The sequence below is a fragment of the Bacillus rossius genome, chromosome 17, assembly GCF_032445375.1.
Source record: "Bacillus rossius redtenbacheri isolate Brsri chromosome 17, Brsri_v3, whole genome shotgun sequence".
NCBI classification, from domain to species: domain Eukaryota; kingdom Metazoa; phylum Arthropoda; class Insecta; order Phasmatodea; family Bacillidae; genus Bacillus; species Bacillus rossius.
Window position 1 is genome coordinate 18,896,359 of NC_086344.1, and position 21,837 is coordinate 18,918,195.

General features: G+C 37.7%; 1 protein-coding gene across 1 annotated transcript in view; it reads left to right on the forward strand.

The window, feature by feature from the left end:
- Nucleotides 1-3,335: 3,335 nt before the first annotated feature.
- LOC134540864 (probable peroxisomal acyl-coenzyme A oxidase 1) overlaps nucleotides 3,336-21,837 on the forward strand; it is a 68,513-nt gene continuing 50,011 nt past the window's right edge. Inside the window, exons 1-4 of the mRNA XM_063383877.1 lie at nucleotides 3,336-3,682; nucleotides 5,303-5,459; nucleotides 16,150-16,318; nucleotides 17,547-17,670. Of these exons, the coding sequence (XP_063239947.1) occupies nucleotides 3,547-3,682; nucleotides 5,303-5,459; nucleotides 16,150-16,318; nucleotides 17,547-17,670 (586 nt within the window). The 5' untranslated portion in view covers nucleotides 3,336-3,546. The remainder of the gene's footprint in view (nucleotides 3,683-5,302; nucleotides 5,460-16,149; nucleotides 16,319-17,546; nucleotides 17,671-21,837) is intronic.

The window sequence follows — 21,837 nt, forward strand, 5'->3', positions numbered from 1 at the left end:
GGAAGACACAGACTGTATTACCGATCAGCGAGACACTCCCGATAAGCATGGACGATTTCCAGGAAGCGTACGAGACATGGGCGGAAGTGGACTTTCCAGAGCCCGGCGAGAGCTGACAGCACTTCGCAGATTATGAGTGCGGATTTTGCTTTGAATACCGGGTGTATGGTAGGACAATGTGCGGTGCGGATTCATGCCCCGGCGGGACATCTGATGGGTGTATCTGTGAGACGTGCGGGAATCTATGGCACAGGGAGTGTTCACAACTGGTCGCGCGAGAAGAGGAATGGATGTCCGGCTTTACGTGTATCCAGTGCCGAGCGAATCTGTGTGTGGGTGTTGCCGCAAGTGTCTCGACCACGGGGATCGAGTGGTCACACTGGGCGGGCGCCGACACGCTGCAGGAGTCGGCGAAACTCACGATGCCACTGCAACCGACGCCGCCCCTGACGCCGCCGGCCCCAACTGCCGTAGGGGCTCACGAGGGGCCTGTGCGAACCGGCCGTGCTGCCACAGCTGCTCTGCACACACAATGAGGGTGTGCCACAACCGCTCGCCACGCACGTCAAGAGCGTGCAACAACTGCACGATACCAAGGGCGTACCACGACTGCCGCCACGCGTGCCACCTTGGAAGCGACGCCGGTTGCTGCTGCGCTCGCCGCTGAAGGTGCCACGCCCCTTCCGCCTGTCACGTGGGCCACCTTGGAAGCGATGCCACCGCCTGCTGCCGCGCGCCCGGTGAAGGTGCCACGCCCCTTCCACCTGTCACGCGGGACACCTAGGACGCGATGCCGTGGCCTGTTGCCGCGCGCGCCGCTGAAGGTGCCACGCCCCTTCCGAATGTCACATGGGCCACCTTGGATGTGACTCCGCCTGCTGCCACGCGGGCAGTACGGGCAAAATAGGACAATTACGTAAACGGGGAATCAGGGACCTAAAGCAGAGGGATGTCAGTATGAAGAACTTATTATGCCCCTCCAGAATGAGAGCGAAAAAACATAGTCAGTCTGAATGCCAGCGCCGGAGACGTGGAGACCGTCTCGTTGCGGTAAGCCCATGTCCGCCGATACGCGCAATGTCTGATTTCACGGAAACAAGAAAAACCCTTATAAACAATTTAACTATTTACAAAAAATGATAAGCCGCGTAAACCGCGTCGTCGTGAAGCCTCAATTCCCCTTGACACGATCTCACCCGTCGGTGCTCTTGGCTCTGCATCTCACCGTGCGACCGCCTTGTCCAACCGCCAGATGATAACTGCCCCTCTCCTGCCGCGTCTGCCTCTCCACCCTTGTTCTTTCCCCACCTCCGCGACACGTGCAGCGCTCGGAGAGATTCCGGGTGTTGGCCTCGGCTTCGTCGCCGGTGACAGCAACGTAAAATATATCACATAATATTTTAGAAACACGTATAATAATATTTACAAAAGTTTACGGAAAAAAAATAATACATAAAAATAATATACATGACACACTATTAAATATAAAAGTATGTTCCTGATAACACATAATCACTGCATGGGGCAGGGGAGGATCAGGGGTTGGCGCAGCATAACGGACTTTATGAGCAGGGGAGACACTTGGGTCGACATCAAGGAAATATATTTCTCTTTGGCTGAATTCACAGATATATATATATATATATATATATATATATATATATATATATATATATATATATATATATAGACGTCCCTCGGCCTATGGTCCCTGATTTCCTGTTTGCGAAAATGTCTTGTTTTGCCCATGTAGCTCTCGTCGGTGAGGAGTGAGTTCAGGCCAACGTGGCCCGGACCGGAAAATACGGGACCTGGAGGGAATTTTAGGAGGGAAGGAAGAACGGTAGGCAGCTCCAAGGATAACTCGGTGATGTCTGATTCCACGAGCCTCTTTTATTTTCGCATAAAGAACCTGCCGCAGCCTGGCTGGCACGTCGCGGAACGAGCGCCCTCCCCGCCGCGACCCGGACTCCCGGAAATAAGCCTCGTCTTTAGAATACGTCCTGACACGAACCGGGGAGGTAACCCCGTAGCTAATAGTTCCGGTTACGATTGTTCTATATTGATGCACAGTGGGTACGCGGCCCGTCACGTAAGAAGAATAAGGTCCTATGAATGTTCGTACTGACTGAGCGGTTCGGCGGTCCGGAGATGCGTTTACATGGCCTATTCCGTAGGCTGGTGAAGTCCTAAAAAACTCGTGAGATTGAATACGTCTAGCGATACAACGAATGCAGCTCAGCTGCAGAGACGACCCGTGACGTTTCACTGTCGGCGAACTTCGAGATCAGAAAAACGCGCCTCACGAGCAGCGCGGAGCGGAGCGCACGTCTGCTCGCTGTCGCATCACCACTGCCGTCCCCCGCTCGCTAGCAGGCCTTGGCTCGCGGGCTGCGGAGGAGGGGAGGGGAAATCGGCCGGCGTGGGAGAGGCCCGCCTCGCGATGCGCCAGGCTGCGATTACATTACTAACATGGCATAAGCACTTGAGAAAAATCACAGAATTATTAAACAACATGGCGAGTAATTAATTAAAAAACGAAGTTACACATGAATTAATTAGTTACGTTACAAAATATACACAATTGTGGAGGCTCGTGACCATTTAAAAATACATAACAAGCATAATTATTTACAACACAAAGAGAAGCCCACTGGTACGCTAGAGCGCACGCGGGTGCGTCCCTGCTCGCCGCACTTCACAGTCGGTGCACTAGTATTACAAGGGAGGACGTTGACGAGGCATAACGGCCTGAAGGAGCCGAGGAGACACTTGGGTCGACGTCAATATATATATATATATATATATATATATATATATATATATATATATATATAAAGTATTTGAGTGCTTTATTATGCTATTATGTAGTATGCGAGTGTAAGTATGCAAGTGTAGAAATATGAAAGTGTGCAAGTATACAACTATACAACCATACAAGTGTGCAAATATACAAGCGTGTAAGAATGGAAATGTGCAAGTTTTCAAGTGTGCAAGTTTGCAAGTGTACAAGTATGTTAAAGTGCAAGTATGCGAATATGTGAGTGTGCAAGTTTACAAGTATGCTAGTATTCAAGTGTGCATTCAATTGTAAACAGACTTCACACAAGTCATGTACATTGCCATGTGCATGGATTGCTACGCACTCGTTTAATTTTTTTAATTGTGAACCCAGACATATGGATTACAGGTCTCACCAAACGTTTAAGATAATTATAAAATGTAATATAATATTTAGCTTAGTTTTAAAACTAATTGTAAGTAAATCTTAAAGTACTAAAAAATTGAATTACTGGTATTTTGTTTTGGATGGTTGGGTAGAATGTAGTTTCTGTGTGATGACATTTAATGACAATCTGTCAAGTTGTAAAGTAGGGTTAAAGGTCTTTTATGTTTTTTTATTTATTTTTTTATCGCGTGACATGAGTGTGTATATTTGTAAGATTTGATCAAATGTATGAAATGTTGTTTACTGGTAGTAGTTTATGTGTGTTACACTAAGTTCATTTTTTTCTCATCTGAAATTAGCTAGCTTTGTCATTAAACATGTCACATACAAGACTTAGTTATAAACCAAATGAAGATATTGAAAGAGAGCGCAAGAGGTGCACTTTTAAGTCGCTAGAACTAACTCATCTTTTGGATGGAGCTCCTGAAAAAACTCGTGAAAGACGAGAAAGAGGTATGTAATGATATGAAATAGCGGTTATGGTCGATAGTGTTTTAATAACTATTACCAATATGTAATTATAGTAATTTGGATTCTGCTGCTGTTAAGTCCGCGCCCTTTGGCAAGTGATAATCTCTGCTTTTTCCGTACCATTCTGAACTGTTACACAATATTCTTCTCAAGTACACTCTCATATAATTAATTATAATCTACGCTTGTTATTACTTAGCGAGTTTCCCCCCACCTCCCCCAAATGGATATGCTCATGGTTACAGGCATACCTTATCGTAGTCCATTGAGTGTTTTTATTTTTGTTTAGTGGAAAATACGTGACCTGATCAGTTAGTTACGTTTTGAAATTAGGGTAATATTCTTAAGTCGCGGCTGTTCCGGGAATTAATAAAATTCCGAAAATACTTTTTTCAAACCAAAAGATTTTTAAAATTACTACTTGTTTCTGATAAGTCACAGTTTATAGCTTACATTACGATACCTATGCATTAACACAGCTGTAAGTTTTTTTAATGTTCTTACATGGGAGAATCACAGAATCGGTAAAACTAATAATCAAACAGTCCATTCGGAGGCCACATTTGTGCCTGTTCGGTATTAATATTACAAATTTTTTACGTCTTGAGAATTATCGTTTAGATTAGGTTAGCTCAATTAAAAATACTTCAAAATATTTTTAACGGTTGCTTAGGAATTGCAACATAGCTTAGAAACCAGTTCACACAAGTCTTTCCGAGGCCTGAACAGTTGTGAAATTCGTAGCTTGCAATAGCAACTTTAGTAGCAAATAAGAACGTGCATAAAATATTTCCATATTGTCTTTCACAGACTTAAGTGATGAAGAAATTAGAGAATAGTCAAGCTACATTTAAAATACTTAAAAAAAAAATGTGGATGGTTGGTTAGGTTAGCTATAATAAAAATATTGTGAAATCGTATGAATGGTCGGCTAGGTCAGGATAACTACATCTTAAATTGGTGATTCTTAAGCAGCCATTACAGTAATTTTAATGTCGCTACACTAACTTAATGAACAATCCCCTATGTTTTAAAGTATTTTTAAGGTAGCTAACCTAACCTAATCGACCATTCTCATGATCTGTCTAAAGTTCTCCAAAACATAAACACACAGACGTACACGGGAAAGCAAAAAAATTTTGGCAGCCGTGTCGATGCACAGGTTATTTTAATGTAAGTTACAAACTGTGATTTCCCAGAAACCAGTAAGAATTCAGAAACACAGTATTCAGGGTAAACGCAGTAACATCTCTTAAGTGTGTCTAGTGTTTGAAGAAAGTATTTTAATTTGGATTCTGCTGCTGTTAAATACGAGCCCTGTGGCAAGTCATAATCTCTGTTTTTTTTTCCTTACCATTCTGAACTGTCACACAACATTCTTCTTGAGTACACACTCATATGAATAATTCTAATCTACACTTGTTCTTATTAGACAAGTACCCCCCCCCCCCCCGCCCTTTTCCCACCATCTTAGCCCCCTACTCCATGGAATTAACTCCCATGGGTGCAGGCATACTTTATCGCAGTCCATTGAGTCTTCTGATTAAAACCGCCAGACCTGACCTGTTTACTTGTGTTTTGGAACTAGTGTCGGTGTTCCAGAGAGATTGTTCCTGTCGGACCCCGAGTTGATGGATGACGTTCCGGCCGAGTACTTGAGCCACAAAGAGAAGTACGAGCTGGGGGTGAAGAAGGCATGCAAGCTGTTCAAGAAGGTGTCCCAGCTCCGGGATCAGGGCGGGGATGTGGAGATTTTTACGTAAGTGATTAGAAGGCTCTCCTCCGCCCACCACGTTGGGTTAGAATTAGTGATGGGTCAAATCCCAATTTTCTCGGATCTGAATATTAAATTTTAATCCCAGAGAGTACCGTGAATATACCCTTCAAATCCAAATCTAGGTCTCATGGGTCTAAAATAAAATAATATACAAGAAATGGAAAGTATTAACAAAGGTGTTGAAATATTTAACCCTTTTAATGTTTTATTCATGAAATAAGTTTCCTGAATCAATACATATTGTAATTTTATTTATACAATTACCTGTTAAATATACAATATCTTGGGGAGTGGTAACAGAATAGGTATGAAGAAAAAAATTGACCTAGTAAACTTAAGAGATTATCAAAGTTGAATATTTAATTTACTTTATTTCCTTTAATATACTAGGGTTATTTTTTTTTCAACCTCCGATCGGCTGTAATAAAAAACGGGAATGAATTGAAAAATTATTTTTATGTCAAAAGAAACTTACATCTTTACTCTATTTTTCCACATAATCACCGTGCAGATTGAGGCATTTGTCGTACTGATGCACCAGCTTTCCAATACCCTCTGCATAAAATTATGCCTCCTGCCTACACTAATATTTTGCTGCAAACACATGAAGTCAGTGCGGCCTCAAACATGGCCGCACCCAGCGAAACCGAATTTCGCCCCGAGCCAAATGCCGACGAAGTTGGCCGCAATTTCTAATTTAGTACTGTTCGAAAGAAAATAAAACAAATTAGGTTGACTTAATATTCGGCCTGGCTCCGACCACCAACGTGAAATTATCCATTAGTAAATTACATTATAATTTAGCGAGAAGCCACCGAACGCGACCTACTGGGGCAGCGATCGACAGACGACTGGTGAACTCTTGCCACACTCTCCTCCACGTAGGGAGTAGACTTCACATGACCTCACCGACCAATCACATGCACGCTTCTTTCATGCTACAGATACAAGCCAATCACAGAACAAGTTACAACACATGGAAAAACCTTGTACACACAGAACTCTGGGCTTCCCCTGATCTATCTCTTTTCAATTCCACATCGAAATCGGGGACTTCCATTCCCGTTCTCTCTCCCACACCGTGAGACAGCAGTTATCACACATTTCCCACGACCAGTGGAGAATTACAGCTTTTATCTCGGTTGGCGGGGAAGCACTGTTCCTTTCTCACTTACACTTACAGGCCTCTCATGCCTCTCTTTCTAACCATCACATCAGCCCAGACACAGTACCGTGTTCTAGAATCATTCCACACGTTAAATGAACATTACAAACCGTAATTAAAATACAAATTTCTTTACAACATTAAAATCATTTAGAAATATCCTGAAAAAGTAGGCCTAAACAGGTAAAAATCTAGTACAACGGCTCATTTGTGAATAATTTCATAAAAAATAGTAATGATTGAAAACGTCTGTTAAAATACAAAATACCTTCTTAAAACACATAGCAAGTGAAAATAACATATATTAATAGCCATAACGTCGTATTATACTGTCTCATAACATACACACCACTCTAAATACATTGACTCATTTATATTTACCTATACAAAAAGAAGTTTAAAAAGAAAATTATTTAATTAGGAGGGCAGGGTTCTGCAATGCTACATACCCCCCCCCCCCCCCCCCAACTTTCCAATTAAATTAACACTACATTTAATTGAAAAGTTACACCAGTGAAAAACTAACCTGTACAAAAATAAATACACAAACATCCTGAGAAATAAATGCATCCAGTTGTTACTACCCTTGTTTATATAGAAATTACAAAATGTTGTTACTTAAAAATTGCAATAACATCAATTCTTTGATAAAAACCCAAAAATTTGAAAACATATCTCTTCTACAAAGTGTCAACAACTCTTAACAAATAGTCATCTCCCTCTTATCAGTGCATAATACAAGTTACTTTGAAACTGGTTTCTCTACAAGCTTCAAGCAGACACCCTTGGTCAACGAAGAATCTTCAACAACAAAAAACTCTGAACAACTTACTATCACAGCCGTGGAAACCTTGACACTAGCTGCAAAAACCTCCATAACTACCTCAACGATGACAAATACAAAAACTTCAGGAATTACGTCTCCATGACCACCTTGACGACGATAAAAACTTCTCAACGACGATAAAAACTTCCAACCTCAACGACGACGACAAATAACCTCAAAACAAACGATCTCCTTTAAAATCCCTTAAAAATCATTGTTACTATGATTCTCTGCTGCTCATGACAAACTCCTCAAATCCCCTGGAACAACCACTTTAACCCACAAATCCACCAATATCTCCACTCCTCATATCTGCACCAACAAAACCTTGACAACACTATCACTTCAAAACTGTTGACACCATAATTTTCCTAAATTCCATCAAAAAACTTCTAAAATTCTAATCATCTTCACAATATCACTATCATTAACTTCAACCACTGGACAACACTTATTTCAAAATTAAAAGTAGACTGCTCAACCTTGATAACCAATGAAATCTTAACTTCTAAACCGATGCTTCAACTTCCTACAACACAGAAATTCACATAGTAAACTTTCCACCACAAATACGACTCCAAAAAACATTAAATCAGTTATTTGAAACTTCAAAAACTTTTTTATAACACACTACCTTATCACTCATCATATTCAAATTTTCTTGTTAAAATGTTACACCTCCCAGCATTTACACCAAATACACACAAACTTAATTCTGTATCAACATACTGCATTTTCATTTGACATTATTCACTTACATCTTCTATTCTCATTAATCATAATATAAAAAATACACAAAAACATCATTATCATCACACAAAAAAAATACAGTTCTTTTTCCTTCAACTTCCTTCTCAATCATTCCTAACTCCTGAGCTAGCCGAAAGGTAAGGGGCGCCCAATTACAACCCTTTTAGCTGCTAGTCAGCTCGGCTAACCTATTACACAAAAAAAAAATATACCCACAAATTACATACAATTTTTCCAAACTCCTCTATCATTCCTTCCTAACTCCTGAGCTAGCCGAAAGGTAAGGGGCGCCCAACTACAACCCTTTTAGCTGCTAGTCAGCTCTGCTAACCTTTTACACATAACAAATACACACAGTTCTTCCAACTCTCCTCTCCTTCATTCCTAGCTCCTGAGCTAGCCGAAAGGTAAGGGGCGCCCAATTACAACCCTTTTAGCTGCTAGTCAGCTCGGCGAACCTATTACACAAAAAAAAATATACCCACAAATTACATACAATTTTTCCAAACTCCTCTATCATTCCTTCCTAACTCCTGAGCTAGCCGAAAGGTAAGGGGCGCCCAACTACAACCCTTTTAGCTGCTAGTCAGCTCGGCCAACCTATTAACGAAATTTAAAACAAAAAATTATACAAAGCTATGCCCAAGTATACACTGCACTTGTCATTACACATCAAATTTTAAGCTTTACATACTTTACTTAGATTTCCACAAACAACAAGTTGACAATTCTACAGTCATGGTATGACAAACACTTCATTAAGCTACAGTCGTGTGCTTCTATTCTTCAAAAACAAATTACATGAACAAATGCCCTTCCTTAGGTTTCAAACAATATCTCCCCTTTCAGCAACAATAGCACATAAAATTAACCTTGATGAGGGGTGGGAGCGACCAAGGAGAAGGGACTCACCCTTGCAAAAAAAAACATCGGACTCCATGCCGGAAACATATTTAAAATTAACCTCCTGGCCCCCCGCTGCCTCACAAACCACATTACACAAAAAAAAATACCTTTGCTGCATTATTTAGGGCAATACAAAAAATTCACCTAACCTCTGGCCATCATGAACACACAACTGCTTCTGCAGCTTCAAAACTCGACGACTGTTATTCATTAACGTTTAGTATTAAATTTCATACCTTTAATATAAGATATTGACACCCTGTTATTTAATTCAAAACAAATATTTACCATTACCAATGTGTGGCATTTTAATTTAAAATATTAAACCTTTTCAAAAATTCTTTCATTTTCCGAAAACATAACTCATAAATTTTAGTTAACATCATCTCATGACACAACATTAAACAAACATTAACCAAGTGCAATGAAATTCTCACAATGTAAAGCATTTCTTCACATAATATTTAGTAATTGTTAACTTAAAAGGAATTTATACCATTATTAACATTATTGTTTCAAAACAGAAAATATTCATATTAACATATTTATTTATCTTCCTTCTCTAAGAATCTGGTAAAAATTTCTGTCATAAATCTTATTTGTGCATTCCTATATTATACTATAACTATTCTTCAAAACATACAAAAACTCTACAAGATACAAAACATTATTAAAAAGTACACAATTCAACAAATAAAAAATCTGAAAAACATAAAAAAAAATGGCAAAATTTGCAAAAATTTTAAAAAACATCAAACACAACAAAACTAGTTTTGACTCCACCCCTCCATCTTGGCAGTGGGCCATACAAATCCAAACACATTGTTTCCAGAGGTTGCATCACCCCTGTCCATTTACCATGTCTTTTTTCTGCCTTTGAACAGAACAAAAAACTGTTTACAATTTCTGTGATAGTCCTATACACATTTTTCCACACAAAAAACCTCTGACCATGTTGCACAGCTCTTCTCAATCCAGGTTTCACATGGATCAGTGCAAAATTTTTAGTTTGTACACTATTCAATACACACAACCCACATCTTCGTACATTACTGCTTACATTTTGACAAAATCTCCCCTTTATCATTTTTCCGCAATCTGTAAAACTCAATTCACTGGTTATCTCCTCAGCAAACTCATATTTAAGTGCATCTGAAAACATTTTCATTTCAATTTCTACTTTTTTCATTTGTTTACACGAAATCCTGATTCCCTGTGCATTACCTCTTGTTGTAACAAACTTTTCCTCCCCATTATACAAAAATTCACTGTTCCCTTCATCTCGAAACAATTCAAACTTGTTTCCAATGTTTACGTGTTCCTGTACATCATGACCAAAAAATTCAACATTTTCTTTTGACACTATTAATTCGTTTCCACAAATTTCTACATTAGTTGGTTCCCTTCCCACTTGTGATTCACAGCTGTCAACCCTTTGTTTACAAGTGTGACTTTCCTCGTTTACCTCAGTTTGTATATCAAGTTTACCCTCTATATTTCCTAACTCCTGCTGTATATGTTTAATAATTTCATCCTTCATCTGTGACATTCCCTGCCTTATTTCCTGTGTGTTTTGTGCTAGACCCTGTTCTAATTTTAAAGTAAGATCCTGTTGTCCCTGTTCAATTTTATGTATGTTTTGTTTCATTTCCTGTCTCATTGACAACAAGATCTGTAGCATTTGATCTGACCCCCCCATAACCTCAACTGGGCTGCTAATTGTGTGGGATTCCATATCCTGACCTAATTCGGCAGGATGTTCCATGTTTACAGGTTTTTCCTGTCGACATGAAAAATCTTGCTCTATTAGTTCAACATCAAGGTTCGGATCTGAATGATTTGAATTTTCAGGATTTTCTAAAAATCCTATGAAGTCGGTAGTTTCACTGCTACTGGTACTCATGTTTCTACCAATAACCAACAATTCTGGATATCAAACCTAACACACATACAAAACTACAACAATACTGAAACACTAATTACACAATTCTTTACATTATATTGCTCCTTTCACTTGCTGTTTCCGGCGATTCATCCTGCGATGTCCCGCGAAGTGACGATCTCGAAGTCCCGCGATGCGACAGGCCTGAAGTCCCACGGTGCCTTGGGTCGCTCTGTCCCTCGAAGTACCGTTTTCTGTCGTTTCTCCGGAACACTTCACTCGCTGAAGCAGCTCGTAGACTCTCGTCGCGGAGAAAAACCGCCTTCGCCGCTCAGCTGCGCCGATAGTTCTGGAAACACTTCGCCGTTTTCTTCTAAACTGTTCACTATTTGTCGTAGATTGTTGTTATTTGAGGTTATCGTAGTCGCAAACTTGTTTTGAGAATGTTTATATTTTTTATTTACTGCCGAAAATGTCCGTCTTAATTCAGGGTCGTGTACAAATTCAAGCCGCGCGGCCGGGCGCCAATTGTAACGGTTCGTTAAGGTGGGTCTACACTATATAACAAAAACATGTTATATTTGTAACATGTTATATAACAAGTTACACAACTTGTTTCATAACATGTTACATAACAAGTTAAATAATAAGTTATATAACAAGTAATACAACTTGTTTCATAACATGTTACATGTTTTCAAACATGCATACCAGTGTGGACAAACGACCAACATGTTAGAACAACAAGTTATTTAACTTCCTTTGATCTTTACCGACACTGCATGTGAAACATATAACTTGTTTTATAACACTTATTTGTTATAAAACATGGTGTTATATAACATTTTTCTTCATGTTGTTATAACAAGTTATATAACTTTGTTGTATAACTTGTAATATAATTTTCATTCTTTTCATTTTGTAACATGTTGTATAACTTTGTAATATAACATTTTATAACTTGTTTTGTTATACAGTGTAGACCCACCTTTTATATACAAAATAAACAGATGTTCAACGCTGATTGTAATTTTGTTTTTATTTTTTCAAACAGAATGCCCCGACGAATCCAAACACTTCCAATGGTTCTTTCAATCGTTTCATTCATACATCTGCCCGTCGAAAAACTGCTGGTAGCTCGCGCGAGGAAAATTAACAAAATATAATAGCGTAGATTAAGTCCTTCAGTAATGTTTTGCTGCAAACACATGAAGTCAGTGCGGCCTCAAACATGGCCGCACCCAGCGAAACCGAATTTCGCCCCGAGCCAAATGCCGACGAAGGTGGCCGCAATTTCTAATTATTATTGTCCGAAAGAAAATAAAACAAATTAGGTTGACTTAATATTCGGCCTGGCTCCGACCACCAACGTGAAATTGTCCATTAGTAAATTACATTACATATAATTTAGCGAGAAGCCACCGAACGCGACCTACTGGGGCAGCGATCGACAGACGACTGGTGAATAGTAGTGATGGGTCGTTCGTGAACGATTCGTTCAAAAAGAACGAATCTTTGAGAGAACGAAATCTTGAGATTCGGTCGCGATGTAAAGAACCGGCTCTTTGAGAGCCGGTACCTTGAAAGATTCGGAAGAACGAAAACGCGGAGAGAACGAGATGAGAGAACCGGCCACGCGCCCGGTCTGATTCGTTCGTGAAATGATTCATGACGTCAGGAGTCTGAAGAATTAGTAATCACAACGTGCGCATGTTCATAAGAGCAAACGATAACTGATCAAATAAATTAGGGTAACATGAAAAGTATATATACCTGAAAATGTCAACTGTTAAGTAGTGGTTTAAAATTGCGAATTGCGTTTTCACATTCACATACACAAATTTGGAAAAAAAAAAAAAAAAACATGAATTAAAAATAACAGGGAAAGTAACTACAAATGTTCACACTTACCATTTAGGTGTTAATTAATGTACTTCATTTTTCCTCTCTTCATACTGAATCGCAGTAGTAGTATTCAATTTTTGTCTTTTTTTCTCTAAATGTGTTGGTCTACATGTAAACACTTTACTCTCTCTAGAGTGTAAATAGCCTGTATATTAATATTTGTAACTTAAAAAGTAATACAATATAAATAATCTTGTTTCATATACGCAACTGTGATTCACTGGCTACGAAAAGCAATGTTCAAGTACTAGCTATAATAGTGCGATTACAAGTTAAAGTTAAGAAAGATCACTTTCGTAACATTCTTAGATTTAATGCTCCCGTATTATATAGAATCACTGCATGAAGCATTTGCAGCGATCAACAGTCAATAATTTTATAACAGTCAGTATACAACTAGACGTTTGAAATTTCATTTACCCATGCAGAGTAGATAAAGATAACCACCCACGCGATCCAGCCTCCTCTCGTTATCGGGTCACGCGATAACGAGGGGAGGCTGGAAGCAAACACGTAGCCAATACTCTAAAGGATGAACGAGTTACGACACCTGATAAAAGAGCCAGATCCTATACACAAAAAAGACCGAAATGACCGAGATGAACGAATCGTTCTGAACGAATCTTTCACGGAACTGATCCGAAAGTACCGGTTCGGTCAAAAGAACCGTTCTGCCCATCACTAGTGAATAGTGATGGGTCGTTCGTTAACGATTCGTTCAAAAAGAACGAATCTTTGAGAGAACGAAATCTTGCGATTCGTTCGCGATGTAAAGAACCGGCTCTTTGAGAGCCGGTACCTTGAAAGATTCGGTAGAACGTAAATGCGGAGAGAACGAGAGAACCAACCGGCTCTTTGAGAGCCGGTACCTTGAAAGATTCGGAAGAACGAAAACGCGGAGAGAACGAGAGAACGAGATGAGAGAACCGGCCACGCGCCCGGTCTGATTCGTTCGTGAAATGATTGATGACGTCAGGAGTCTGAAGAATTAGTAATCACAGCGTGAGCATGTTCATAAGAGCAAACGATAACTGATCAAATAAAATAGGGTAACATGAAAAGTATCTATACCTGAAAATGTCAACTGTTAAGTAGTGGTTTAAAATTGCGTTTTCACATTCACATACACAAATTTGGGGGAAAAAAAACATGAATTAAAAATAACAGGGAAAGTAACTACAAATGTTCACACTTACCATTTAGGTGTTAATTAATGTATCTACTTAATTTTTCTCTCTTCATACTGAATCGCAGTAGTAGTATTCAATTTTTGTCTTTTTTTCTCTAAATGTGTTGGTCTACATGTAAACACTTTACTCTCTCTAGAGTGTAAATAGCCTGTATATTAATATTTGTAACTTAAAAAGTAATACAATATAAATAATCTTGTTTCATATACGCAACTGTGATTCACTGGCTACGAAAAGCAATGTTCAAGTACTAGCTATAATAGTGCGATTACAAATTAAAGTTAAGAAAGATCACTTTCGTACCTAACATTCTTAGATTTAATGCTCCCGTATTATATAGAATCACTGCATGAAGCATTTGCAGCGATCAACAGTCAATAATTTTATAACAGTCAGTATACAACTAGACGTTTGAAATTTCATTTACCCATGCAGAGTAGATAAAGATAACCACCCACGCGATCCAGCCTCCTCTCGTTATCGGGTCACGCGATAACGAGGGGAGGCTGGAAGCAAACACGTAGCCAATACTCTAAAGGATGAACGAGTTACGACACCTGATAAAAGAGCCAGATCCTATTCACAGAAAAGAACGAAATGACCGAGATGAACGAATCGTTCTGAACGAATCTTTCTCGGAACTGATCCGAAAGTACCGGTTCGGTCAAAAGAACCGTTCTGCCCATCACTACTGGTGAACTCTTGCCACACTCTCCTCCACGCAGGGAGTAGACGTCACATGACCTCACCGACCAATCACATGCACGCTTCTTTCATGCTACAGATACACGCCAATCACAGAACAAGTTACAACACATGGAAAAACCTTGTACACACAGAACTCTGGGCTTCCCCTGATCTATCTCTTTTCAATTTCACATCGAAATCGGGGACTTCCATTCCCGTTCTCTCTCCCACACCGTGAGACAGCAGTTATCACACATTTCCCACGACCAGTGGAGAATTACAGCTTTTATCTCGGTTGGCGGGGAAGCACTGTTCCTTTCTCACTTACACTTACAGGCCTCTCATGCCTCTCTTTCTAACCATCACATCAGCCCAGACACAGTCCCGTGATTTATAATTATATTACAATACGTTAATAAGATTTAAGAACAGCAATCATAATACAAATTACTTTACAACATTAAAATCATTTAGAAATAACCTGAAAAAGTAGGCCTAAACCGGCAAAAATCTAGTACAGCGACTTCTTTGTGAATAATTACCTAAAAATTAGTAATGATTAAAATTGTCTAATAAAATACAAAATACCTTCTTAAAAACATAGCAAATGAAAATAACATATATTAGTATCCATAATTTCTGAATATACTGTTTCCTAACTTATACATCACTCAAAAAACATTGACTTATTACTGTTTACATATACAAAGAAGTTTAAAAGAAAATTATTTATTTAGGAGGGCAGGGTTCTGCAATGCTACAATAATAGGGGTATTTCTCGTGAGAAAAAGTTGTAATTCTAGAAATAGTATAATTTTTCATAAATGCATTCCATATTATCTTTAGTTTTGTAAATACTTCTTTAATATTCATGCCTTGTTACAATAATAACCAGCATAAAGTACAAATCCCGGATATGTCTGCTCACACTGTGTAGATGTAAGATCATTCACAATTGTCGGTTCAACTGAAAGTTCCCAATCATCAGCTCGGTGCTCAAAACACAATGGTGCAACAGAAATTGTGGGCAAACCATATAAAAACAGTTTATGCAGCGAGATTATGCTTGAACTGTAATGTTGCAACTGGCTGCAAGACAAAATTATGTTGAAAATCCAAATATTATAAACTATAAATACATTATCTGTTCTCTGATGTGTTATCTATGTATTATTTATTCATCATTTACTGTCATTTTTATTCAATTTTTTCTATCCTATGCCTATGTTTTTACTCATAATTCATTCTTTATATATTCACTTATCTATCATCAGTCGTTCACAGAAGTTAAACTTTTGAGTCCGCTTGTGACTGAAGAGTTTTGAGGAACCTAAATGCCATTGTCTGGGTTCTCTCCGCAGTCAGATGCTGAGTGGCATGCTGGGAAGCGCCATCCTCAAAGACGGCAACCCGTTCGCTGTCCACTACGTGATGTTCGTGCCGACCATCATGGGGCAAGGCACCCCGGAGCAGCAGGCTGTTTGGATTGGCCGTGCGTGGAACTGCGAAATCATTGGCACCTATGCGCAGGTGTGATTCAAACTTTTTTTTTCTTTTCCTGGTGACTTTAAGTTTAGTCATCCCAAAACTGTCTCCCGTCAGAAGATAAACTACCCTCATAGAAGTACAGCAGGAATGCTATAAAGTTGGTGGTACTGGAAATACACTGTCTGATAGACCAGTAGTTTGCAAATTTTTCATTGACATTATTTAATTTTTGAATTTGCATGTGTAGTAGCCATTTTTGTTAGTTTTGTGGAATACTATTGGTCAGAAATAGTTGCAATATTTAACGTTATTTTTACAGTGCTTAGTATATATAATTTTGTTTTTTGTTTTACTTTGTTTCAGTAATAATTATAGAGAAGTGCATGATATGTCGATTTAAAATGCACATAGAATTATGTGAAAACAATTTTGTTAATTTGGATGGAGAATTGATTAAAAACAAGCTAATAAAAGCTATAAAAATTTAGTTGCATATAAAAAGCAACACTGTGTGTAAAAGTTAATATCTACAGTGTCAAAAAAATTATTATTTCTATTTCAGCTACTTACACGTTTTCATTGTAAAACCTTTGTTATGGCAGTGAAATAATATTAGTATGTTTCGTGTTGATTTTTACCTTGCTATAAATAATCAACATTTTCATTTTTATTTTATTTGCAGTGAGGTCATACAAAAAATTCATAATGTCAATTAAGTGGAAATGTAGCTTTGTGTTAAGCTTTTAAACTGATAGTTATCCGTATTGGCTTGATTATGAGTCGTTTGCATGCAGATGGAATCATTTTCTGGAACAGCGAAATTTTAAAAAGGCCATAACTGATAATTACTAATTGTGTGAGGACTCAGTATATTGATGTTTAAATCCAAGAACAGATCACTCTTATATCAGGCGTACATATGAATGAAAACATAGCTTGGTTTGTTTACAGCTTATGTAAACACCATACACCACAACTTTTAGCAAAGGTGAGGGATTTGAATTCATCATAGGTAATTATTATGTTATATTGTTATGAAAGTACAATTTGCACTGTGGTTTTAATACATTTTCTTGAAATGCATACATTAAGCATCCTCCAAGTTTTAGACAATTATTTTTTTTAGTCTGGCGTATTGGTAGAAGTGCTAGTTTTTGAGAGGAAATTTCTGTAAACAAAATTGCCGACTTGTAATTAGGCCAATACATTGTCGTGATGTATTCTGTCATGTCTTCTTACTGGTGTGTGTGTTTGTATGGGAACTGTGAAGACTGAGCTGGGACACGGGACTTTCATCCGGGGCTTGGAAACCACCGCTCACTACGACCCGAAGCGAGAGGAGTTCATCCTCAACAGCCCCACTCTGACATCGTACAAGTGGTGGCCGGGTGGACGTGAGTAGTGCATAGTGTGGCTGCATGCTCCCAGGTAGTGAAGCTGGCATCACACACGTTGAATGATGGTTAGGGACAGTTTCCTCTTTAAAACAGGAGATTTTGGTGTTACTGGTTTTATTTTCATTAGGGATGGGGCGACCGAATTCAATATCCGCCGAATCCTAGGGATTCGAAGATTCGGCGAGTCTGATATAGGATTCGTCAAAGGATTCAGTTTTTTACTATTTACGGGAAAAAAAATACAGTAAAACTCGCTTACGAGGTTCCGCATGGTAGGTTTTTCCGTATAAAGTGTTTAAATTGCCCGAGGTCTCATCATTTACGCCATTAAATGAGTGATATAAAGTCCGTTAAAATTTTTTCTGAAACTTCCTGTCTCAAATAATGGCCCACGTAAATATGAAGAAAAGACAAATGAACAACAACATACGAAGAAATATGGATGATGTACCATAATTACAGTAAAAACCCAATAGTTATTTTAAGATAATTACCATAATAAGAACTAAAGATTCTTTGTAGAATACCATAATTACTACAGAAGCATTATAGCTACCATATTTGCACTATAGTTACAGTAACAAACGAGATGTATATTTACCGTGATAGTAATGTATTATTTATTTATGACATATTAAATTAAATTACATTGTTGAAAAAAAAAGGATGTTAAACTTTGATATGTACGGTTGGCACATGTTGCTAAGAAATAATGCGATGTGAAAGAATGCAGTACTACTACGAAAAGTGAAAATGGTACTCGTGGATTTTTAGGTTATGGCAGTCTCTTTCGTTTTTCAGTAATATCGGCCGAAAATTAACAAGCGTACTGTATCGGAAGTCTGCAGAAATGCAGATTCAACTAAATATTGGCAAAATCGGCTTCTTCAATACAGCTCTACATTTAATGACATGAGTAAACATATTTCAGACTTCAGGATATTGAAAAAGACTTTAATTTCCATGTAGGTTTATGTGTGTATTTTTTTTTGCAAGTGTAAATTGAATGAAGTAAAATGCTTATATTTTTATTACTTTCAATTGATTAAACTTTAATGACCAGTTACAGATATTTATGACACTAATTTTGAGGTTAAGCAATTTTACTAAAGCATTCCAGCCACGCAGGTTGCCAGCGAGAGATGCTTCTCTTCTGCTGGAAACACAATCTCCAATCGTAGAGCTAATTTAACTCCTGAACGTGCAGAACAAATTATTGTTCTGCATGATAGATTAAAGAACAGAATTTAATAAGACTCTGTGAAAATCTCTCTCAGAATTATTGTGCTGAAAAGTGGAAATGTTGAAACAACGTGAATGTACTTGGTGCTAAGTTTGTTGAAGCTCAGTAAGGACTCCAGAAAAATTGACTAGGATCAAATTTTCCCAAAGATATGTTACATTTACACAAACATATACTTGGTTATGTTAGTTGGATGATATCAGTTACTAATGAACCAATGGAAACAGGTAAGATTCAATGAAAAAAAATGTTATTTTTTTCTAGCAGTCCAAAATGTAAACACACACTGTAAATAGTTACCCAAAATTAATAAGCCCACTTCATTTTAATACTTTATTCAAACATTATACTAAGTTTAAGATAAAATAATTTCCCAAAAGTGTAACTGTACCACAAAAGCTCGAGCTCGGCTCGAAGTAAAATTCTTAGGCTCGCAGACCTCTAGCTTATTTATAGAAAAAATCCTAACCGCTAATCTGTACGAAAACTGAAATTTCTCAAAAAAATTTTTTGTTTTTATATACACTTAGGCTATACCAGAAATGTACCAAACTACATGTGATAAATGATAAAGTCAAGGGACTTTTAGTGCTAGCATAATACATCTCACTTAGATTAGATATGTGGACATCATCTGTTAAAAGATTCGGGTTTGGGTTCGAGATTCGGCAATTCCAGTCGAGGATTTGAGTTAGGATTCGGATTCGAGGAAATCAGGATTCGCCCCATCCCTAATTTTCATAAATCCTTTTTTTTTTTTTTCACAAGAAATAAGTGTTTTTGAACAAATAATATACTCAGATATTCATTAATACTAATTTCACCAAAATATTGCCATTTTGACTAATATATCGTATGTGTATGTCTTGGGGAGAACTAATCGGAATAAAAATAAATATTGCAAATGATTGTGTGTATGGAAAATGTATAGAGGTGATGTCAGAAATATAAAAATGAATTACTGATAAGAAATGCAAGCTCAAACAAGGTCATTTTTTTCTACCAATCAATTTAGGTACATTTTGGTACAAACTTCATGCTGACAAAACTACATTAATTGAATTTATTATGTTGTAAATTACTTTATTTTATTTAAGTTAATTTTTGCTAAAATGCTGATTAATTTCATTAGTTTAGTTGGATTTTGATGCATTATGGACATGGTGAATTAACATCCATTTCGGTGTTTAATGGTACATTGACTGCTTTTCTGTTTTATTTAGGTTTATCGCGATTCTCCATATAATATCATCCCTAATTATGGTAGTTTAGATTTTAAATGTTGGAGTTACTAGTTTTAAAATCAGTTGTAAGTTGTTAACCTTTATTTTAGAGAATGAGAAGGATACGTGTTTGTACATAAATGCATTTGCATATGTTTTACATAAATATGCAGTTCTGCATGTTCTGATGACAGAGTGTCTACAGGTCACGCAAATTGCAGAAAAGTACCAAAATAAACATTAATTTTACTGGAAATTATGAAGCTTTAATTTTCTGCAGGGTCAATCCATTTAAAATCATCCAGGGGTCTACACCCAACCCCCTCAGATTTTGTTGAAATTTTTTTTATAGCACCTATGAACAAATATAACAACGCGTATTTTTTATTTTGGCCAAATTCGCTTTAGTTTTTATTTTATAAGTTTTTTATAAAATGGTGCATTTTAACTGATCTGTTATTGGAGGTGCAAGATGAAAAAGGCACTTTTCAGTAAAAATCTAATTGTGAAGTTATTATTTAATACTAACTAATGAATTATACAATTCTTACTTGAAAATTCATCAGGGTTCCAAAAATCAGGTTAAAAATAACATTAGACTCATATTAAACTCTGTTTTCACTCTTTAAAGTTGGCGCTCTGTAATTTTTTTCATCTGTACAGCGATTTACGTAAATGTTCATAACTTTTTTCTAGCTGATCCAATGAGGCTGAGAAATGTCTCATTTGAAAGAGGATGAAAAGTACTATAATAATATAAAACAAAATTCATGGGTATTTGATGTTATCATTCGATAAAAAGGGAAAAACATATTATATTGCTGAAAAGATGCATGTTAGCTGTAAATCGTTATCAAATCAATAGTTAGAACAAATAGGTATATTAATTTTATTATTACACATAACAAATAGCTTATACACACTAATAGGCTAATGAAACTAATCATATAGTAAACTCCCGGTATATCGCGCCCCGATTGATCGTGGAATCGGGTATATCGCGGGTCAAACCATGTCCCCCAGTCAGAAATGAATAATAATAATGGAATAAATGGTTGACAGCCGATTAGGATAATTTTGCGTTGTAACTAACAAACTAAGCATCGGGCAGAAAAAAGCCTAGGCGTAGAAAATGTCCGCAGTAAAATTCTAAACAAGATATCTCCGTACATTATTCCTCTATCTTGTAGGGTTTTCAAATTATGGTCCAATCCAGCCCAGTGATATTTTCTGAAACACTAGTTCTTAACGTCGCTTTATCTCACAAATGAAGCATCGGACAGGGGACCTGATAAAGCCCACCATCCAGCGACATTGTCCAGCGTGACTCGGCTAGGGATTGATGTTGGATAGGCTTGGTTGTCGGCAAGCGCTGGGTAGGGAGAGGCTAGCCGAGAACATGGAGAGAGGTATAGATTAGAGCGGGCAGAAACACGAGGGGGAGTGGGGGAGGGAATGTGTTCACGCAGCACACAGGCAGAGCATGAGTCACTTGACTGAGCAGCGTCGCTGCGTACAAGGCAAAATCAGGTAGTCCGGTGTTTAAAATTCCACTCCAGAATCTTAATTGGTACTTTACTGGACATCTGTATATAAATGTTTTGTTACAACTTAAACCTACAGACGTAATATTATTGGGTAATTCATTGTATTATACAAGTTCATCTTTTTACTTTGGTATAATGTTTTAACATTAAA